The sequence below is a fragment of the Lepidochelys olivacea genome (genome assembly GCF_965140295.1).
Source record: "Lepidochelys olivacea isolate rLepOli2 genome assembly, chromosome: 7".
NCBI classification, from domain to species: Eukaryota; Metazoa; Chordata; order Testudines; family Cheloniidae; genus Lepidochelys; species Lepidochelys olivacea.
Window position 1 is genome coordinate 13,656,746 of NC_140417.1, and position 24,245 is coordinate 13,680,990.

The following is a 24,245-nucleotide window of genomic DNA, read 5'->3' on the forward strand; positions in this document are numbered from 1 at the left end:
AGAATTAGGGAGCAATTGAAATAAGAGAAAAGAACAACTTTCTCACAATGCATTCACTAGGGCCTGACCCATTGCCCATGGAAGCCAGTGCAAAGACTCCCCTTAATTCTATTGGACTTTGGGTCAGGCACTAGTGCCTTAAACACTTCATTGCTGTAAAACATTCCAGCTGCTGTATATACAGCCTGAATACAACTGCTGTGCAGAGAGATATACTAGACACAGCCTAGCATTCTTTTCTTAACAGAATATGAATTCACAGTGAGAACACAGCAGTAGCACCAGAAGACTAGCAGTGAAAGGGTAAATTGTAAATGCCCTGTTGTAATAGCTATTTTGCTAGCTAAAACCTGATTGAGCATTAGTAGATCTGTGGATGCAAATGAGCCACTGCTCATTTAATTAAAATGCAGCTGAGAATTAATTGAGCATCCGTTGGTGCACTCAACCGTAAATTTTCATCTGTTTCTCAACTATGACCCAGTTGAGGCTCTGTTGAGCAGTAGTATAAATTTTTCCCCATGCAAATGTAGTAAAGACTGAACTCATTTAACACATGTGCTAATTGAGCATCAACGGGTTCATGGAACAGTGGAGCACGAGTTGAGTCTGGCTTGAAAGTCTTTTTCTTCATTTACTTCTTTAGATTAATCCCCCTCCTTCCCATCTTAAATTCCTTAACTATTAAGCACACAATGATGTTGGATATGAGTGATAAAATGTAACCACCAAAAGATCAATACTTTACTTTCATCAAATACAGTCATTTTGAACAATATTCTCTCCAAATTTCTAAAAATGGAAAAACAAAGCAAAACAACTGGTCTGCACCCAGTCCTCTGAAATGTTGTGCAGAAGATATGAGCTTGAGGCTAAACTTGCGCAATAGAATATGTTCTCTTGGAGAGACACTGTGATTTATATACAAAATTGCTAGAGGGGATGAAGCGTCACAAAGGTTTAGAACTGTACTGGAGTAATTAGTGTGTGGTCATGTATCTGGTTAATAACAATACAAAGCACGTCAACATATATGTCTGCTATCTTTCTGATATTGAGTAGTAGCTTATTTATGTCATTAGTCCCATAGAAGATTGACAAGAATAAGGGACTTCTCAAGGTAAAGGTGACTGAATTTGGCCCATAAGGTCAGATTCCTCTACCTGTTCTCTGGTTTAATACCAACTTAGTCCACACATTGTCCCACTGAAGTCAATGGGTGTGATTGTATGGTGTGCCTCTGAGAGGCACAGCACAAAACTTGCAGCTCAGAAGGTTTTAAGCCTTTGTTCACTCTCAGACCTGGCCTGCTTGAGGTGCATTGAGGCCCCAATAATTTGAGGGACCTATGAAATGTAACCCTACCCTTTCCACCTCTGACATATCCTTCTGGCCCACATCACACAAGGGACACAGACTTTACTCTACATCAAGTCTTGCAGTGGAGGCCTTGTAAGGCAGAGTAAACTGCCTTGAGCAAAGCTACTAATGAGGGGAATGCTCTTTTGGCTAGCTCCAGCATTCTAATTTTGTTTTTTTTTGGGGGTTTTTTTTTTTTTTACATTGCTGTGGTAACGTATAAGGGCCATAGTGGAGGTGAGAATCCTTCTCAATGGTGCTACTTGGGGGCTGCTATTTAATCTGAGTAATGCTGTCAGAATCTGGCACATTGTGAGGTAGCAGAATCTGGTTCACAGAAAGAATTGAAAACAGTTTCCTTTTGCTGGGAACTTATTGCAAGATGAAGGGAATTTCCTGGGCTTTCTTGCCTCCCTTCCCCATCCCTCACTTGGGATTTCTATGAAGTATGCTCCTCAGCTTGAATCACCACTGCATTACATTAGTTGGACACTGGAACTATAGTGTCATGGTGAATCAGGCCCCCATATTTATGCACCATTGGCCTCTTCTGATTGCTTGTCAAACGACAAGAACAAATGTGGTGGCATTTTTTTTTTGAGTGCTGAGTTTCTTAAGAAAAAGGAAAACCTATATTTAATTAAAAATATATATTTCTCTATCAACATGTTTACTGCACAAATATATAACTAGCCAGAAAATCAATAGTCTGAATGGAACATTTGCCATACAACTACAATCTGAATGGACATAGCTACAGTCTGAATGGAACATTTGCCAATCATTTGATGCATATTAGCGTCAGATGCTTGATGTTACTAGGTTCTTTAATTTTTTGAGCCAGGATACCCATGTATCAGGCACATTCTGTGTCCCCAGTCTTAGAAAACTGAAAATGTGTAAATATAATTTAAACTCATTTAAAGTATACTGTTGTACCACAGAGTCCATGTATTGCATTTTGAAAAGCGGAATCCCTGTATATAAAAACAGCTGAAATGCGAGACTGCAATCATGCATCTGACAACAGCTGCTGTGAATCGCAAGTCACAAATGTCCTTTGTTCTTTAGTTCCTCTAGTGGCACCTACAAATGTGAGCGGAGGTGGAGGGAGTCGCTCTGAGCTTGTCATCGCATGGGAGGTAACTTTTAAATCAATTGATCGAAACAGTTTTCTAAAAGAATGTGGGTGAAATCCTAGGTCCCTTGAAGCCAATGGGAGTTTTGTCATTGATTTAATTTGAGCCAGGATTTTTCACCCTCTGCCTGGCAAAGAAATACTCAGAAAGATACAGATCAGGTTTTCTTTGTCATTAATAATTTATAGAACTAAACAGTTTGAGAGGCATACTCTAAATATATTTAGAACACGTCTATAACCCTGTTATCTCTATTATACAGAAAATTGCTTAACACGCTAATCTGCTTGGCCATTTTCTGCATTAAACATTTTTTACATTTTTGTTTGCATGTTGTTTATTCTTGAATACTAAGCTGACAAGGCAGGTTTCAGAGTAGAAGCCGTGTTAGTCTGTATCCGCAAAAAGAACAGGAGTACTTTTGGCAGCTTAGAGACTGACAAATTTATTAGAGCATAAGCTTTCATGAGCTACAGCTCACTTCATTGGATGCATAGACTGGAACATGTAGTAAGATATATAAGTTGGAAGTTACCATACAAACATCCACCAATGTGATATATGCCATCATGTGCCAGCAATGCCCCTCTGCCATGTACATTGGTCAAACTGGACAGTCTCTACATAAAAGAATAAATGGACACAAATCAGATGTCAAGAATTATAACATTCATAAACCAGTCGGAGAACACTTCAATCTCTCTGGTCACGCGATCACAGACATGAAGGTCGCTATCTTAAAACAAAAAAACTTCAAATCCAGACTCCAGCGAGAAACTGCTGAATTGGAATTCATTTGCAAATTGGATACTATTAATTTAGGCTTAAATAGAGACTTGGAGTGGCTAAGTCATTATGCAAGGTAGCCTGTTTCCTCTTGTTTTTTCCTACCCCCCCCCCCCCAGATGTTCTGGTTTAACTTGGATTTTAACTTGAAGAGTGGTCAGTTTGGATGAGCTATTACCAGCAGGAGAGTGAGTTTGTGTGTGTATGGGGGTGGGGGGGATGTGAGAACCTGGATTTATGCAGGAAATAGCCCAGCTTGATTGTCATGCACATTGTGTAAAGAGTTGTCACTTTGGATGGGCTATCACCAGCAGGAGAGTGAATTTGTGTGGGGGGTGGAGGGTGAGAAAACCTGGATTTGTGCTGGAAATCACTTTAGATAAGCTATTACCAGCAGGACAGTGGGGTGGGAATAGGTATTGTTTCATATTCTCTGTGTATATATAAAGCCTGCTGCAGTTTCCACGATATGCATCTGAGGAAGTGAGCTGTAGCTCACGAAAGCTCATGCTCTAATAAATTGGTTAGTCTCTAAGGTGCCACAAGTCCTCCTTTTCTTTTTGCGAATACAGACTAACACGGCTGTTACTCTGAAACCATACAAACAGTGAGAGGCTAATTAGTTAAGATGAGCTATTATCAGCAGGAGAAAAAAACGTTTGCAGAGATAATCAAGATGGCCCATTTAGACAGTTGACAAGAAGGTGCGAGGATACTTAACATGGGGAAACAGATTCAATATGTGTAATGACCCAGCCACTCCCAGTTTCTATTCAAACCCAAGTTAATGGTATCTAGTTTGCATATTAATTCAAGCTCAGCAGTTTCTCGTTGGAGACTGTTTTTGAAGCTTTTCTGTTGCAAAATTGCCACCCTTAAATCTTTTACTGAGTAGCCAGAGAGATTGAAGTGTTCTCCTACTGGTTTTTGAATGTTATGATTCCTGATGTCAGATTTGTGTCCATTTATAATTTTGCAACAGAAAAGCTTCAAAAACAGACTCCAATGAGAAACTGCTGAGCTTGAATTAATATGCAAACTAGATACCATTAACATCCAATGAAGTGGGCTGTGGCCCACAAAAGCTTATGCTCTAATAAAGCTGACAAGGCATAAACTATCATATATTAAAAGAGATGAGGTCTTCAATGCATACACTTAGTATTAGAGGATTAAAGACCAATCACACATCCAAAGGAAATCTCTTGCTTAAAAAATACAAACCACAAGATACGGTCTGGACTAAAACTCCAGTCACCACTCCTAGAATCAGTGATAGACACCTAAAACACTTCCTTCCCTTCAGGTTTTTTGTTAAAGATAAGAAATGTGGCTTGGATTTTCTGAGCTAATTAGAGGATTTAGACACACACAACTCTCACTGAAATTAATGGGAGTTACACTGTTAAATATTTTAGTTGTCTTAGAAAATGTCAACCTATATCTTGATAAATGAAAAGGAGGATTCAACCCAGATTGCAGGGTGGAGACCAGGCAAGAAGGATTAATAAAAATAAATCTGCACCTAGGGTTTTTGATTTCAAAAGGGCTGACTTTTAAAAATTAAGGAAATTAGTTAGGGAAGTGGATTGGACTGAAGAATTTATGGATCTAAAGGTAGAGGAGGCCTGGGATTATTTTAAATCAAAGCTGCAGAAGCTATCGGAAGCCTGCATCCCAAGAAAGGGGAAAAAATTCATAGGCGGGAGTTGTAGACCAAGCTGGATGAGCAAGCATCTCAGAGAGGGATTAAGAAAAAGCAGAAAGCATATAGGGAGTAAAAGAAGGGAGGGATCAGCAAGGAAAGCTACCTTATTGAGGTCAGAACATGTAGGGATAAAGTGAGACAGGCTAAAAGTCAAGTAGAGCTGGACCTTGCAAAGGGAGTTAAAACCAATAGTAAAAGGTTCTATAGTCATATAAATAAGAAGAAAACAAAGAAAGAAGAAGTGGGACCGCTAAACACTGAGGATGGAGTGGAGGTCAAGGATAATCTAGGCATGGCCCAATATCTAAACAAATACTTTGCCTCAGTCTTTAATAAGACTAAAGAGGATCTTAGGGATAATGGTAGCATGACAAATGGGAATGAGGATATGGAGGTAGACATTACCATATTTGAGGTAGAAGCGAAACTCAAACAGCTTAATGGGACTAAATCAGGGGGCCCAGATAATCTTCATCCAAGAATATTAAAGGTATTGGCACAAGAAATTGCAAGCCCATTAGCAAGAATTTTTAATGAATCTGTAAACTCAGGGATTGTACCGTATGATTGGAGAATTGCTAACATAGTTCCTATTTTTAAGAAAGGGGAAAAAAAGTGATCCGGGTAATTATAGGCCTATTAGTTTGACATCTGTAGTATGCAAGGTCTTGGAAAAAATTTTGAAGGAGAAGGTAGTTAAGAACATTGAAGTCAATGGTAAATGGGACAAAATACAGCATGGTTTTACAAAAGGTAGATCATGCCAAACCAACCTGATCTCCTTCTTTGAGAAAGTAACAGATTTTTTAGACAAAGGAAACGCAGTGGATCTAATTTACCTAGATTTTAGTAAGGCATTTGATACCATGCCACATGAGGAATTATTAGTTAAATTGGATAAGATGGGGATCAATAGGAAAATTGAAAGGTGGATAAGGAATTGGTTAAAGGGGAGACTACAACGGGTCCTACTGAAAGGTGAACTGTCAGGCTGGAGGGAGGTTACCAGTGGAGTTCCTCAAGGATCGGTTTTGGGACCAATCTTATTTAATCTTTTTATTACTGACCTTGGCACAAAAAGTGGGAGTGTGCTAATAAAGTTTGCAGATGATACAAAGCTGGGAGGTATTGCCAATTTAGAGAAGGACAGGGATACCCTACAGGAGGATCTGTATGACCTTGTAAACTGGAGTAATAGGAATAGGATGAAATTTAATAGTGAGAAGTGTAAGGTCATGCGTTTAGGGATTAATAACAAGAATTTTAGTTATAAGCTAGGGACGCATCAATTAGAAGTAACGGAGGAGGAAAAGGACCTTGGAGTATTGGTTTGATCATAGGATGACTATGAGCCGCCAATGTGATGTGGCTGTGAAAAAAGCTAATGCGGTCTTGGGATGCATCAGGAGAGGTATTTCCAATAGGGATAAGGAGGTTTTAGTACCGTTATACAAGGCACTGGTGAGACCTCACCTGGAATACTGCGTGCAGTTCTGGTCTCCCATGTTTAAGAAGGATGAATTCAAACTGGAACAGGTACAGAGAAGGGCTACTAGGATGAGCCGAGGAATGGAAAACTTGTCTTATGAAAGGAGACTCAAGGAGCTTGGCTTGTTTAGCCTAACTAAAAGAAGGTTAGGGGAGATATGATTGCTCTCTATAAATATATCAGAGGGATAAATACCGGAGAGGGAGAGGAATTGTTTAAGCTTAGTACCAATGTGGACACAAGAACAAATGGATATAAACTGGCCACTAGGAAATTTAGACTAGAAATTAGACGAAGGTTTTTAACCATCAGAGGAGTGAAGTTTTGGAATAGCCTTCCAAGCGAAGCAGTGGGGACAAAAGATCTGTCTGGCTTTAAGATTAAACTCGATAGGTTTATGGAGGAGATGGTATGATGGGATAACATGAGTTTGGTAATTAATTGATCTTTAAATATTCATGGTAAATAGGCCTAATGGCCTGTGATGGGATGTTAGATGGGGTGGGATTTGAGCTACCCAGGAAAGAATTTTCTGTAGTATCTGGCTGATGAATCTTGCCCATATGCTCAGGGTTTAGCTGATCGCCATATTTGGGGTCGGGAAGGAATTTTCCCCCAGGGCAAATTGGAAGAGGCCCTGGAGGTTTTTCGCCTTCCTCTGTAGCATGGGGCACGGGTCACTTGCTGGAGGATTCTCTGCTCCTTGAAGTCTTTGAACTACGATTTGAGGACTTCAATAGCACAGATATAGGTGTGAGGTTTTTTTGTAGGAGTCGTGGGTGAAATTCTATGGCCTGTGTTGTGCAGGAGGTCAGACTAGATGATCATAATGGTCCCTTCTGACCTAAATATCTATGAATCTATAAGTAGGCCACACCCTTTCCTGTGTAGGAGAGAGCTGGGGAGAGTGAGTATATATGACATTCTACAAAATGAAACACGTTTTAAGGGGAAAGACTCCCATTTATTTTAGTGGACTTTGGGTCAGGCTCCTCAATTCACAGTGCTCCCTCTCTAAAGTGATGGAACTTCCTCCATGGTTCAGGGTGATGGGGGAGCATGATCTGATCCTGCCCCTAGAGTTTGCTTCCCTTTGTAAAGAGTGGAGAGTCCTGAACTCATAGATAGGGTGTAATTCTAGAGAAGATTAAGGACAATTAAATGGTGCAATTTCCATAATTAGTGGCCACAACTAATCAAAATTCACCTGTGTTTGATCATATGTTCAACTGACATTTCACTCAGCCTCCTTAGATAAACTCTTCTTCTATTACACAATGTCAAGAAATAAGTGGCAGCTCTTGATTTCCATGGCCTTGAGAGATGACACTGCTGTTATTTTCTTCCCTCTATGGAAAGAATCTAAGAGCAAATGGTGATTCCAGTAAAATATTTTACAGTTTCTTACTGAGCAAATAGGAATCTTGGAATCAGAGTTTAGATTGCACAATGGGCTTTTTGTTAGTGCTACGAAGGTATTTCTCGTCTTGTATATCAGGCACCCTGTGTACCCATGTCACTTCAATGATGGTTTTCTTATTTTTCAATATACTATTTTCTCCACTTTTTGGCTTCCTCTCCTCTGTTCATCCATCATGAAGAAAGAAAACAGCAACAACCCCAAAACACCCACATCAAATTATCCCTGTTTTGAAATCTAACATATTGGACTCTACAATCTGTCCTGAGGAGCAGCCATGGGAGACACTTATTATACCAGGCTAACAAAACAGAACACAACTCTTCTGCTTCCTGTGATGAACTGACTAACCACCCTGATTAAATCTGAGGTCACAAAAGCCTCAAAACAAATTAAATGCTCTAGCAAATAGCTTAAACTCTGACATATCCCCCCCACACACACCATAATCTATCATAGTTAACTCTCTCAGTCCCGAGTAAGAAATAGAAGGGGAAACTATACTATGGAGAGTTTTGAGGATTAATGTTTGTAAAGCACTTCAAGGATGGTAAGCTCAATATAGATGCTAAGCTTTACTATTTCATGTCTTGCTTGCCATTGGGCTCAGGAGGATTAAGGAAAATAAGCTAAAATATGATTCTTAGGAAACTTGTTATGCTCTTCTTGCTTTTTTTCCTCCTTTTTCCAATATTGATGGTCATGGTGATTCCAACACACAGTAGATCTTTGAACTGTAAGCTAAGCTCACTGAAGCTTCAGGTGTTCTTCCTGCCTTTGTGTATACCTCCAGATTTTCTATCACTGTTGCATGGCTGCTTTTTCAGTGCATCTTTGTTTGATGTGAATATTTGCACGACGTGATATATTGCTAAGGAATACATCCAGTATATCTTGTATCATGCAGCACTGATCCTTTCACTTTCTTGTTCAAAATATTACACAAATGTTCTCTCTCCTTGAAATGCCAATTTGGCAGTATTTTTTTTCTCATAAGAAAAAGGGCAAACTGGCAATAGCGCTGATGAAATTGCCCGCTTGGTATGAGTCATTAATAGATACCTTGAGAGGAGATTTCAGTAACATCTCTATGCAAGACAAACTTAAATAAGGACATTTTTATGCACTTGGGATGGCACTCATGCTAAAAATTGAAATAAAAGTGGTGTGCTTATAAGTATGCAATTAACATACACTTATGTATATACATTTGCTCTTTTACAAATTCTTTTCTCCGTATAAATCATCCAAAATTAGCATTTCAGTCCCTGTGGGGGGAAAAGATTCAGACACATCCTGAGTTGAGTGAAATGCTTTTAATTTTAAAAATCTTCACACTTGCAAGAGCATGCCTTTAATGGGACTGATCAAATCTTTTGTTTCTAAATTGATTGCCTCAGTGGATATATTGTTTTGATTTTTATTTCAATATTAAATTGACTGATGGAGAAAACACTATTATCTTCTCTAAGGCACAGTCAACCAGATCAATACAACTGAAATATACTGATAGAATGAAGATTCAATTAAAACCATATATACTTTCAAATGCTTATTGATTGATTTCCTCTCCATCTACAGTCAGTTTCTGAAGAACTACAAAACGGGGAAGGTTTTGGCTACATCATTATGTTTCGGCCTCTTGGTTCAACAAGCTGGACGAAGGCAGTAGTGGCTTCAGTAGAAGCATCAAAGTATGTCTACCGAAATGAAAGTATTATACCTCTCTCTCCTTTTGAAGTTAAAGTGGGTGTCTACAATAATGAAGGAGAAGGGACTCTGAGCTCTATATTCATTGTCTACTCAGGAGAAGATGGTAAACAGTATTCATTATTATTTATTTATTATTATTATCATTACATTTATTTGTGTTCTATTAGCATTTGTAGACCCCCAGCCATGATCAAGGCCACACTGTGCTAGGCACTGCTCAGATATTCTAAGAAACACTCCATGCCCCAAAGAGATTACAATCTAAATGCACAAGACAGGCAAAATGTGGTAGAAGAGGAAAAAAACATTACCTGTATTTTATAGATAGGGGCTGGAGGTGAAGAGAGCTCCGGGGCAGATTTTCAAAACCACTCCGTATCTAGCAGCCCCCACTGAGTGGATTCAGAAGAAGGCTAGACGAGGCTGCTTATTGCCAGATTCTTCTAAAAAGTTTGGCATCCAAAATGTCAAGCTCTTTTATAAATGTGGCCACTTATTTTGTCGCTTAAATTAGAGCTGAGCTATTCTGAAAATCTGGCTCTAGGTATAGGTGCTAAGCATTTTTGAAAATCATGCCCTTACTGACTTAGCCAAGGTCACATATGCTGTCTGTGCAAAACCAGGAATTGAAACCAAATTTCCTGAGTCACAGACTAGTGCCTTAACCATAATACCTTTTACTCCTTTTAAGTTCTTGCACGTTTGATGTTCTAACTTTTAATCAAATGATATGTTCTGTAAATTGCATTTATTACAGACATGCATTTTCTTTCTTATGATCCCAGAGCCACAGATTGCACCAATGGGGGTTTCTGTGCAGAGCTTTTCAGCTTCTGAAGTTGAAGTATCTTGGAATGCTATTGCATGGAACAGGCATACAGGAAGGGTACTTGGCTATGAGGTGATGCACACAAAATTAATTATATATTTTGTTGAAAGATGTTAATTTCAGACTTCGCTGCAATCATATCTCTTCCGAAAGCCATGCATATTCTAGCTTGCCTTCCATTACAGCGAGTTAATGGATAAGAGACTTTCACCCAACTCTCATTAGCAACATTTCACCTGAAATAAACACAAGTATTTACAGTCCTATACCGCAGTTCTGTCTTTGCCTTCTGAACTAAAGTAAATTAAATTTTCACGAACAGCACTTAGGTCTACACTTTTGCATTGAGTACTATAAGAAGACTTGCATTTTATTCTAAAAACCATAACTATCTAGCCATCCATTCATGTTGTTATAACATAATCATCACTATAATATCTGAGCAACATCGGGTGGCTTTGAGGCATAGAGATGAGCTAGAGCAAGTATTTTAACATTGGGTCACCAGTACAAATCCATTTGAAATTGAGAGTAACTGAAAGTAGTTACCATCAAAAGACTGTTCTGTAGCTTATATGAAATACATTGGTATTCTCAGTCCAGCTCCTAGTGAATAGCTGTCCAGGTCATAAAAAATAACCGCTTACAATAACAGCACATTTCTCCCCATTTCACACACTGATTGGCAGTCTCTAGTACTGAATGGTCGTGAAGACTTGATCCAAACTCCACCTGGATGTACACCACATGCAACCCCATTGGTATCAATGGGTTTTCCTGGGATGTAAATTGGGAAAGAATTGATCCCAAGAGGTGGTGCCTTCAGGAAGGCACACTGGTGAAGGTTGGGGGGAAGTTTTTTACATTACCATTATTTGTGCTCTATATGGTCTATGAATAACGCTGAAATATTATTTGTGCTTCCGGTGCTGTAAATCCAACCCATTTCACATGCACTATGAAAAAAACCACTTCTCTACATAAAATAAGCCTAGAATACATCAAATGCAGACAACAGAAATATTTAAAATTCTATTGTCCTATCATTATGAACATACGTATCAAACAAAGGGGCAGGGGTGTAGAGTATGCAAGCCTTACTAAATCAAACATCCATTAGAGCAAGAGAAGGGTCTAAGTAAATAATTGCTATTGTATCAAAATTCATAAGTAAAAACCTCCTTGATGGCTGATATAAGTGTCTCACTGTGTCTTTTTAAGTCTTTTTCAAATATGCTCAAATAGTAAAATCAGACAAGCCTTTAAAATATCTTACCTTATCAAGGTTTCCCTTTTGGACATCTATAAAGCTAAGGATTTCTCATTTGCTTTTCTAATTTGTATTCAGAGTCTGAAATTTTATTTCTTCACTATAAATATTCATGGTTAATTTTATTTCCTGACAGTTTCAATTACAAAACATGCTGTCTTTCTTGAAACCTTAGTTGCTGGCTTGTCTCATTTCCAATCAAGACTGTAATTGGTGGGAAAACAATGAACTGCCTGTTCTTTGCTCTTAATATTCAGGTTTTATACTGGACAGATGATTCCAAGGAAACTGCAGCTGGTAAAGTTAGAGTCAGTGGAAATGTAACAGCAAAAAACATCACAGGACTAAAGGCCAACACAATATATTTTGCAACATTAAGAGCTTACAACACAGCTGGGACAGGACCATCCAGCACTCCAGTCAACATCACTACTAAGAAGTCACGTATGTATTTAATTTCATACGCAATAAGTTATACAAAAGCAGAACAAATGCCTAACCTTAAATCAACATATCGCAATGCATCTTTGTTTTATGTGGTGATGTTAATAAATGGATCCATAATAGCTTCACAGAATTAAACAGTACATTTACAAAATAAAATAAACTAATTTATCTCTCCCTCTGCTGTTAATAGGCAGAGTAGTCAACATTAAAAAGTCAACATTTACCAACAGTTTCCTACCCTGTGATATCTGAGATGCCAATTCAGTAAATAGGCAAAGGGAACTCCTGGGGTGAAATCCTGGCCACAACAGATATGACTAGGCTACAACTAGACACCTGTGTCTGGCCTGTGCCAGCTGACTAGAGGTAAGGGGCTCGAGCTAAGTGTCTGTTTAATTGCGGTGTAGACATTTGGGCTCCAGCTGCAGCTTGAGCTCTGGGACCCTCCCACCTTTCAAGGCTCTAGAGGGCTGAGCCCGAATGTCTACACCGAATTAAACAGTCCCTTAGATCAAGCCCAAGTCAGCTGAAATGGGCCAGTTGTGAGCAATGTAGACTTATCTAAATATGTAGACTTATCTAAATGGCAAAACTCCCATTGATTTCAATAGGACCATGATTTCACCCCTGCAGATTATTTTATCTGTTCTATTCTACCTTTAGGTGATTCCCCCCAGTAATTCCCCATTTTTAGAACATAAAATTACTATGGCATTTCAGATGCTGCCATGTGGCAGCCATTGATAAATATTTACTTTTGAATAGCAATTATGTGCTGCATTTCTGCATGTTTTCATATGTGATTTCAAAAGAGATAGCGAGTCAATAAAGAAAAACTGTTCCAAATGGCCAACAACAATATCTGGAACCAGGAATATGAGTTTGGGGTGGGTTCTTTTGTAAATGTTACTGGTTACATTGCTGTCTTCCACTGTTCTGCAGAGTGAAACAAATATATGTATTGGATTCATATAAAGGCAGATTATTTAGTCATTTAAATTTCCCATAGTAACAGAATTATGACAAAACATGCCACTCCCTTTTTAGACTGCTGTCCAATTAAGCTAATAACTGATTGTGTTTTAAGGCTTGATTCTGCAAGATGCTGGAAGTATCAAGCGCAGTCCAGGAGCTACCAAGCATCTTGAAGGATAGAGTCTTTAAAGTGGTGTGAGAGACCTATTAGTTAACAGTAAACATTCATTAGAAAAAGCATTATGCCACAGATCTACAAAGAAGAGATGTATTTGTGGAATCATGATAAGAATAAGATTTAAGACTGATCCAATTCTTGTGGAAGTCATTAAGGTCAGTGGGCACTGGATAAAATGGATAAAAATAGCAAGAGTTTGCAGAAAAAAATTGAGCAATATTGAGCATGCATGTGCATACCATATGGCAGATTCAAAACAAAATCTGAATATTAACCAGACATGTCATGTCTAGATGAGATCTAAATAAGCACATTGTTGTCAAAGGCTTAAATCAGCTACTTAAACTTCTTTTGCCCCTTGAAGATTGATAGCATTTACAGCTAGAAATTGTACTGATCCTTAATTAGATACAGTGGTGGGAATGTTAGACATATAAGTTACTAAGTGGTATTCAGTTTTTCCTTGCTATTAAATACATTCAGAATACCTGTCAAAGTTCCTTCCCCACTCTGAACTCTAGGGTACAGATGTGGGGACCTGCATGAAAGAGCCCCTAAGCTTATTCTTACCAGCTTACGTTAAAAACTTCCCCAAGGTACAAACTTTGCCTTGCCCTTGAACAGTATGCTGCCACCAAGCATTTTAAACAAAGAATAGGGAAAGACACCACATGGAGATGTCTTCCCCCAAAATATCCCCCCAAATCCTACACACCCCCTTTCCTGGGGAGGCTTGAGAATAGTATCCTAACCAGTTGGTTACAAAATCATCAAAGACCCAAACCCTGGATCTTGGAACAATGGAAAAATCAGTCAGATTCTTAAAAGAAGGATTTTATTAAAAAAGAAAGAAAGGTAAAAGTCATCTCTGTAAAATCAGGATGGAAAATACTTTACAGGATATTCAGATTCAAAACACAGAGGATCTCCCTCTGGGCAAAACCTCAAAGTTACAGAAAACAGGAATAAACCTCCCTCTTAACACCGGGAAAATTCACATAAAACAAAAGATAAACTAATACGCCTTGCCTGGCTTACCTATACTGGTTGAAATATTGGAGACTTGGATTAGGATGGGTTGGAGAAGATGGATTTCTGTGTGGCCTCTCTCAGTCCCAAGAGAGAACAACACGTAAACAAAGAGCACAAAACAAAAGCCTCCCCCCCACCCAAGATTTGAAAGTATCTTGTCCCCTTATTGGTCCTTTGGGTCAGGTGCCAGCCAGGTTAGCTGAGCTTCTTAACCCTTTACAGGTAACAGGAGGTTGCCTCTGGCCAGGAGGTGTTTTATAGCGCTGTATACAGAAAGGAGGTTACCCTTCCCTTTATATTTATGAGATACTTCTCACATATTTATCTTAACCCCAGTCCTAATTCTGCTTTTTTTCTGCCTTTATTACATATCATTTCTAGAGATGAAAAAATACACATACAAGGGGCTCTATAAAGCCAAATATATTATTATAGTGCTGTCTGGAAACTCTGCTATACATTTTTGGCATCATTTTCATAATAAATTCCTAATTTTCAGTGGTTTCTGAGTTGGAAGTGAAAAATAACTTAGGCAGAAACCTGGCATAGAACCTGGAAATATGGCATATCCTGGAAGCAAAACATATTGGCAACTAAGAGGAACCAAATGACTTTTTAATATGTAGTGTTATGATACATTATGAAAGCTCAGTAGTGCCCAGTACATCCAGCTTATGAGGACAGTTTTCCTTTTCTCTTTATATATTTCAAGTATTATTAGAAAAAATAGAGTTAGAGTGGAGTTCTCAGTCCAGAATTAGAGTGTGTGTGAAAAGCCCTCAATGTTCTCAAAATCTTTTGCATTTGCTTGTTGCTCCTGAATAATCTTCCCTTTCTCCTGAATATTAGGCTTTAGAAAGAGTGAATCCCCTATTAATGTCATTTTAAGAGACAATTTTATTGAGTGTTGCCATGCTTATTTTTGTTTAACTGCATCTCCTTTTTAGATTTTATACTTCTTGTTTGCATATGGAGAGGTGGTCATGTATGCACAGGTAGAGGACTTTATACGGACTAACAATGCATTTAAATATAATCATGAAATTCCCTTTAAGTAGTACACATCAAAATGCTACAATGTATCTTTTTATGAATTAGAAAAACACTGCAATGCTCAAAAGGGATTTAGTGAGTTAGGTGTCCAATTCCCATTGAAATTCAATGGGAATTGAATTTCAATGGGAATTGGACACCCATTGACAGAATCATACTTAGGGCGTAAGGGAAGGCCAAATAATTCAAGATCTACCCTTATCACTTCGGAATACATCCGATGAAGTGAGCTGTAGCTCACAAAAGCTTATGCTCAAATAAATTGGGTCATCTCTAAGGTGCCACTAGTACTCCTTTTCTTCCTTCTCACTCTACATTTCAGTTACAGTTCATATAGTTTATTTTACCCACAATAAATTTGGTCATCATAACCTTGGGTCCCATCTCCCCACCTTCAGCCCACAACTTACATACTGCTTCCTGGAACGGATCTACAACTTTTGCTGCTAGAAAAATTAAAAGGTATAATTTTGATTGTCTTGTAGAAGAGAGAAAATGTATGTTTTCTTTTTGTAACCTTCACTATCAGCAAAACTGAATTTTGCCTATTCCTCAAAAGAGTACATCAGAATTAGAGCTGAACACAAAATTTGTAACCAACAGTTTATCTAGTGAATTTAGTCCTTTTTCCTGTCTGAAGTGACTGCTTTATGCAGATAAACTTACCCTTCAAAATGATTATTTTGGGTGAAACTTTTTAGCCTATGGATTTCTTGTGAGCTGCTTACTACATATAGCAGTTTGAATATGTCATTGTGTGTCTGAGTGCCTTCTTGTGGCCTCAAGGCAGTCCTGCAAATAGCCCCTACCTCAATTTCTGCCTTTTAGGGGCTTCTTCTATAACTCACAAATCCTTTTGTCCTTTCACACTTCTCCTCAGTTTCTGGTTTATTAAATTAATAAATATTCAAATCCCTCCTCAAGTTGATCTGTTTACATCTTCTCATCAAGTCACTTGGAGGCCTCCTGCTCATGATCTCAATCCCAGAGTCCCAGATTTCTGTGCTGGAACCTACTTGCTCCCAGTAACCTTTTTATCTCTCTCTTAGAAGTCCTCCATAACTCTCTCAGCTCAGCTCTGGTATTTCAGTGTTCCCTGCTGTAGTGTATTTGCTCTCCACAATCAGTCGTCTCCCTCCATCCCCACTCTATTTTCCTAGGGAATATCATCTCTGCAGCTTTCTGCTGCCCTTAATAGCAGATACGGTTGAGCCCTGCTTGGGTATGCCTGCATAGTAACTAGGGTTGGCTAGCACTTAAAGAGGTGAGCCACCGTGTTACAGAGTATTTGAAATTTACAATCTGTCATTCAAGTGGTGCAATTGGTCACCTACGCACACAGTGAGGTGTTACTCACCATGACTGAAAATGGCAGAATCTGTCTCTTAATTTCTTAGAACCTTAATTTATCTATCTATTAATGGGTGCAATTATACTCCAACATTATGAGGTCTCGTTTACTAATATTTGAAAAAAGCTAAATTCCTCAGAAGACAGGTGCTTTATATGTGATAAGAATCAAGTAACAGTAATAATAAATGAAACTAGATACTAGCTCTCTAGATACTCTAATATTTATTACTAGAGGACAATGTATAAGAATGTAGAGTAGGTATGGGCCTGAACTATGAAGTTCTGATCTAGAACTGAAATTCCCCACAGTTCAAGGGGATTTAGGTCTGTGTGTTTTAGGCCTATCTTTAGTATTTATTATGACTGACAGCAAAAAGGTTAAGCACTTGTAACTATGTTCACAAGCAGCTTCATTGATAAGTTCCCACCTCCACCACCAAATACCCACTTCTCTCTATGTACCAAAATACTTGTGGTTTAGTAAAGCATCTGTGTTTTCTTTTGATTATCATGGCACTAGACTGATATATCAAAATGAGATCTGCCTATTAGAATATTCAATAGGATGAAGCTTCTAGCTCAAGAAAGTCTAATTCCAAATATTGCAAAGACTGTTAGGCTTTTGTTTGTTTGCTTAATTTATTTTAAGAATAATATTGTATTCACATTATTTTCTCTCTGTAGGCCAGATCTCCCAGTCCAGTCACATGGCTTTCTACACAGCTCCAAGGAGGTGTGAGGGATGGGAAAGATAGCTGTAAGCTACCTTTCTTGTCCACCAATCTAGGACTGGCTGGGGGCCACTCTGACCTCCAAAGTAATTTGGAGGACTGCTCTAATTTACGCAGGTAGTGACTGCCCCACTGACTGTTCCATTAGCACAGTGAACTCCAGCTACACCTTCAGGCCTCCCAGATGTATCCCCTTCAGTGGTGGGGCTAGGAGTGGACAGAGTACTGCTGGCTACATGGAGGAATCCCAGAATACCACATTAGCTATACAAGGTTTGCAGCAGCCAGGTGGAGGGCAAAGGATCTGGCCCCGAGCTTTTATGTTTTTATTTGCTTGTTTATTTAGTTATTTGTGAAATCTGCCTTACAAATATGGAGGGAAAAATAGAGGCGTAGGTAGGATGGAGTGAGGCTGGTGAATCATACATCCTCCCCTCCTCAAGCTCCTCAGGGATTCTCTGGAGAGGATGGTAGTACCACAGGCCATATACCAGTCCTGTTGTAACCCTCTTCACTGATGGGATCCCATTTTAAGGGGCAGCTGAGACCACAGGGCATCCCTGGTCATATTGCTCCACTGGAGCCTTGTTGATGGGTAGTGCAGTAGGGAGGGGAGCCTCTTGGCTCATTCCACTTTGGGGATAGTGGGGGGACCCCACTGGGATGGTTGAGGAGAAACTGAATTTCACTCACAAAGTTTTCCCCTCTTAGCCCATTTTTATTAGGAATCCAACTGTGGAGCAGGCAAATTGAAAGTGCTCCTCCTCCCTTTGCTCTTCACTTGGTGACCACCCTAACCCACAATGCTGTCTGCATACACACTGTGCTAACAGTGTCCAGTGGTGCCTCCCCACCAGGACATGGTAGCAGCAGTGAGTGTGGAAGGAAGGACCTGGGCAGATACTGAGAAAGCAGCCTGCAAGGAGGCTGTGAAGTTACTGAGTGGGAATGGATAGCACAGCTGAGACTCCATTTTGGAGCTAATTGATTGTTTGATAAAGCAAGAAAATTAATGTGCACTCTGCATTTTTTTATTCTGCTATGTAAGCCAAAAATTATTAAATACAACTAAGATCACAGCGTGCTATATATTTATCACAGCAAGGACACCATTACACATAGAGCCATATGATTGTTTATTAGGTTGGCAAATGTGACTGCCATGAATTTTTGCTCTTGGCTACATGTTTTGGAGGTCTTGGTTACTCCTTTGGTGTTTAGGAAATTCATGGTGGCTGGCCAGCCTACATCCTTGTGCTGAAGGGAACAAACACTAGTTCTCGATTCTGGGTGGCTTTTACATACATATAGTAGTATGGCACAGACTTCCCTCTGCAATCTCCTTCCCCTCCCCCTCAGTTTTGCTGCACAAAGGCAGCCAGAATCTAATTAGGCAAAGTTTGTGTATCTTCAGGGAAGTCCATCTTATTGTCCTTGGCACAGATCAATTTATCCCCTCTTTTTCTTTGCACATTATATGGGACAGATTTCAGTTTTTAGAGACATAAACCCCAACAGAGCCAAGCACATGCTTAGCATTAAGCATGCGAGCAATCCCATTGCTTTAAGGTTAAGCACATAATTAAATGCTTTGCTGAAATGAGGCCATGCTTATTATTACAATCTATTTGATGAACACTAGTTGTGAGGATATTTCACTGTGTGCATTTTAGACTTTGTGAACGCTTCATTGCATCTGTTGCTTTGAGTTATGACTATGGTATTTGTAATTTGCTATTCATGCTGTATGACTGGTCACCTCACTAACAAAATATTACCTATGCTCTCTGATCGGATAACTGCAACTTTTAGATATAGGAGGAGGTTTGGATAACTCTCCTGTGATGCAAACAGATGCATTTTGGCACAACAAAGACCTTTGTGGTGGCTCTTTGGAAAGGGGTGACGATCATCCATGCACAAGGACTTGCAACACTACCATGAAAATACCTGTGAGAATACACAATTGGTTGAGGATTCGTGACCCTTTCCCTTCACTGAACATCCTTGTGAACAAGTAGTTGCTTGAAAAAGTGTTTGTGGAAAGCAAATAAGAGGTTGTGAACACCATTTAAGTGAATTCTCTTTTTATGCAAGTTCATGAATGTTTTTTTAAAAAAGAAACCAGTATTCACTCAGCTTTCGCAATATTTCTCAGTGAGGGAGCAGCTGAAATATAGACACATCTGTTTGGTTACACCTCGGTTGTTCACCAACATCTTCCTTTCCTAATGATAAAAAGGATTAAACTTCTCCACAATTATGAAACAAAAACCACTACTTTTCTTGCATAATGTAACAATTAGTTTGTTCCATCTCTGAAGGAAACAAAAGAGATTACAGACTGTTACCAAATTAAAGGTTCCTTATAAATTTACATACTTTAAGTGTCAAGGTCAGATGTGGGAACAGCAGTGCATAGATTTAAAAGGGGAGAAAATGGATCCCAGAAAATTAACATGTTAATTTTAGGTCTGAGTAATGAAAACAATAGGAGTCCTACTGGTCCAAATGAATCCATTATCTTCCTTCCAATCCAAGTCTACATTAATAGACTTTAAGGCCCGAAGGGACCAGTGTGATCATCTGATCTGATCTCCTGCACATTGCAGGCCACAGAACCTGTAATAGATTTATAACCTCTGGTTGAGTTACTGAAATACTCTCATCGTGATTTGAAGACATCAAGTTACAGAGAATCCACCATTTACTCCAGTTCGAACCAGAAAGTGACTTGTGCCCCATGCATCAGGGGAAGGCAAAAAATCCCCAGAATCTCTGCGGGGAAATTCCTTCCCAATCTCAAATATTAAATCAGTTAGATCCTGGGCATGTCAGTGAGATCAACCAGACAGACACCTAGGAAAGAATTCACTGTAGTAACTCAAAGCCCACCCCATCTGGTGTTCCATCTCTGGCTGTTGGAGATATTTTCTATTAGCAGTCACAGATGGGCCACATGCTAGTGCAGGCAATCGCTTCTTATTCCCTTAATTTCTAAATGCTTTCTTCCCAGAAGTGTTCCCTAACCAAGAAGGATACACCATACAACAGGATACAATCCACCATTCTAAATCTCAGATTTACTTCAGAGATGCAGTTTCAACTTCACACATCTGTGGAGAACTCTGAATTTTGCAGGATTTAATCCCAGTCATTTTAGGGTAGATTTTCAATGTCACAAACAGCACTTAGTCACTTGGTCTAGATCCATAAAGGGGACTTAGTCCAGCAAGCTGAATGAGGAGCTCCCTAAACTAGCCACTAGGACATGCCAAGGAGTGGGGAGGGGTTCAAGTCCCATCCCAGTCTCCACTCCAAGATATTTAGGTGCCTAACTCCAGGCAAAAGGGATGCACCTACCCCAGTTTGACCCATTAACCCTCTCCTGGAATTAGTCTCCTAAGCCTAGTCAGTCCTTTCTCATGAAAAAAGAGACAGAGGATTGTGAGCATACATACCAGATTGGGTCCCACAAGCAAGGCAGGCAGGGGAACACTTCATTTAGGAATCCTGGCATGGCTAGGGCACCAAGCAACTTGGTGGCACTCAGGACTTAGGCATTTTTTGCACATGCCCACAAGTAGAAGCTTAGGTTCCTTGAGGACTCCAGGTGCCTACTGGGTTAGGTGGCAGATGAGCAGGGTTTTGAGGATCTCAGTGGTGCCTAAATTCAGCATTGGCTCTCAGTGGTGCAGAAAGGTTCAATTTAGGCACTAAACTTTTAAAGGCATTTAGGTGCGTAACTCCAATTGATTGTAACAGGAATTAGTCACCTAAATACCTTTGAGGATCTGAAACATTGTGGATCTAGCACCTAATGCATGTTATTTGTGCCTTCAAAAGTCTACTCTGTCTACTGTACACAAGGGTTCCTAAAACCCTGGCAGTCTGATCTATCAAAAACAGACTTGTACATTGAGCTTGTTTCAAGCTTTGTGACCTCATATTTTGTTTTTTTCTGATATCCACATAGAAAAACATTTTGTAATACATTACATCTAAATACTCATAATAGTACTTAAAACTTAACGAAATCTATTCAGTGTACTTAGTATAGGCCAAAAGTAACAGATTCTTCCTATATTCTAAAATTTCACTTTTCTCAGTAGATAATTTGTGTTATGAGTAGAACTTTACAATTCTAACCAACATGTTAGTGATGACTGACCTAAAAATATTTTTACTCCTCTTGGTTTGGATCAGCCGTGCATTAGTTACTTTCATGTCAGCAGCTCATTCAATTATACTATGCAAATTAATATCCAGTTGTATCTTGTGATTATCTTTTTTAAAGCACCAAGTCAACCACCAGCAAACATTGCATGGAAACTGACAAATTCAAAAATATGCTTGAATTGGGAACATGTAAAAACAATGGAAAATGAATCAGAAGTGTTAGGCTACAAAGTAAGTAATTTCTTTGTCTAATTATTCATACTTATTGGTTATAATAGAGGCACCACAACTAGAGCAAATGCTTCATGGCAATCATACGTTCCTTGAAACTAATCACTAAGTGGAAAATATTGACTTCTTCAGTGTTCTTCAGACAGTTAAATAGAAAAATTAAAATTGGGCTGCTATCAGCTCTTATAATTTGTCAATGCCTAAATGCATCTCCACACAGATCAGAGGATAGACCTCTAGATAACAAAAGTGTCAAGGAGCTCTACATGAAAATCATTTAAATAAATCTATTGTTTTAAAAAGGTAAATTTAGTATAAAGACAGTTCACGGTGCTTTTGACCAAGGAGGGATGTGGCCACAATTCAGTTCAAGAAAGGAAAAATTCTTCATTCCCATTGTGAAGAATTTAGACACTGGCCTTTAGGCCCAGTCCTGCAAAACTCTTACTCACATGGGTGAAGACTTGCATGAGTAAGGGTATGCAGGACCTTTGTATCATCATTGTTTTACTCCCCCCAAAGCTATGCACAGATATTTCCCGGAAAAAAAAAAACCCTGTTCAAAAAACCAAAAACTGTGCAACATTTCTGGAATGTGACGAGCTGCACACTTTTGGGACAGACTAGACTGTTGAGTCTGTTACATTCACTCCTTTGTGCTTTAACCATTTGCTTCCAGGCAATACTTTTCTATTATATTTCAACATTCTAAGAGCTCTTTAAGTACTCACTGCAATAAACCCATTTTTAAAATGCCCATTAACACCATTTCTCCATCCACTTCACTCTGCAGTTTATATCTTTTTAGCATAAAAGTGTCAAAAAGCTGCCAAGGGGAAGGAGTTATATACTGTCATTGCTGTGCTGGCAAAGAAGAAAGACTTCCTGAAGAAGAGCTTATTCTTGCACGCAGAATTTGCATCTAAATTTATCTCTGGCTAGCCCTCATGCACCAGTGAAATAGTCCAACCAATCTATAAATTGGCACAACGGTATAACAAAAAGACCACATGAATGCAGTGAGTTATGTGTTAGGAGAGAAGGAGTTCTAGTTGACACTATCCAAATTACTGTCACCTCTTAAGCTTTTTTAATACATACACCAACAGGTTACTTTACTTTTTTCAGATCTGCAGATAAGCATTACATTGCAGTCAATGGGAGTATTTGTATTGATTCTGATGGACTTCGGATCAGAAACAAATGGGCAGATTTTCAAGGGAGCTCAGCATGATGGGTTCTTTGCTGTTTTGAAATGGGGCCATAAGTGTCACAAGGGGCAATGTTGGGCGATATGCACTTTTGAAAATGAATCCCTCGTTTGGATATCTTAATGAGAGCTGAGCTGTTTTCAAATCAGGCCTCAATTGTGGATGAGAAACATTAAAATCTGGCCTTAAGTGCATCCTCAGCAATTCCACACTGGGTGAGATAGAGACATGAATAATACATTTTAACAATCTTTCATGACCTTACACTTTAATTTATGAATACTGTGTTGCACATAGGACAAGGACTGGCATTGTCATGAAAGCACTACAGTCATTGGGCCCCATATGCTGAGCCTACGCAGAAAATGATTGTAGCTTTCTGAAGTGGTCTGTGTTTCTGCTCAGTAAATCTGCAGGTTTCTGAACATGCAGAATTACATGTGTGTGAGATATGAGAAATAATGCTCTCTCAGAGACCCTTAAAAAAAAGCAACTACAAAAATCCAATTATTTCTGTTTTTTTCTAATCCCTTTATATTTAGATTTCATACAGGCAAAATAGACAAAGCAAAACTCATATATTGGAGACAAACAACACCTCAGCTGAGCTTCTGGTACCATTTGAAGAAGATTATCTCATAGAAATAAGAACGGTCAGTGACGGTGGGGATGGCAGCAGTAGTGAGGAAATTAGGATTCCAAAAATGTCAAGTAAGTTTTTTTTTTTTTCTGAATATTGTTGTCTAAAATGAAGCTAGTGCACTTCCAAAGGGAAGGCTAACTAGACCTTCACCACCATCGATGAGCAATAGCATGGCTTAATGCTGCGTAAACCTAGAGCAATCTCTGGTATAGTTTTATGTTTAATGCAAATAGGGGAAAGCAATTTATATAGTCTGTGCGTGGTCTAACTTTTCAGGGTCTCTTTCCCTCTGCAGTGGCCGGGAGAGTGGGACCAAAACTCCATGTGGAATAAGTGACTCTATTCAACACAAGGGTGTGCCTAATAATAGTGCCATTATGTAGCACTGATTTGTTGGTAATAGACTTGGGGGTGCATCTCCTCCTAAAATACCTTCAAAGAAGGTGCCAGCTATCATGAAAAGGTTCCTCCTTTTCTCTTGTTGAGATGAAGTTATGTC

At 39.1% G+C, this 24,245-nt stretch overlaps 1 protein-coding gene across 1 annotated transcript in view; it reads left to right on the top strand.

The window, feature by feature from the left end:
• The window catches only part of LOC311523895 (contactin-6-like), a 233,856-nt gene that overhangs the window by 208,397 nt on the left and 1,214 nt on the right, over window positions 1–24,245 (top strand). Inside the window, exons 19-24 of the mRNA XM_084634421.1 lie at window positions 2,431–2,501; window positions 9,483–9,717; window positions 10,400–10,515; window positions 11,971–12,157; window positions 21,780–21,892; window positions 23,646–23,814. Coding sequence (XP_084490547.1) covers window positions 2,431–2,501; window positions 9,483–9,717; window positions 10,400–10,515; window positions 11,971–12,157; window positions 21,780–21,892; window positions 23,646–23,814 — 891 coding nt within the window. The remainder of the gene's footprint in view (window positions 1–2,430; window positions 2,502–9,482; window positions 9,718–10,399; window positions 10,516–11,970; window positions 12,158–21,779; window positions 21,893–23,645; window positions 23,815–24,245) is intronic.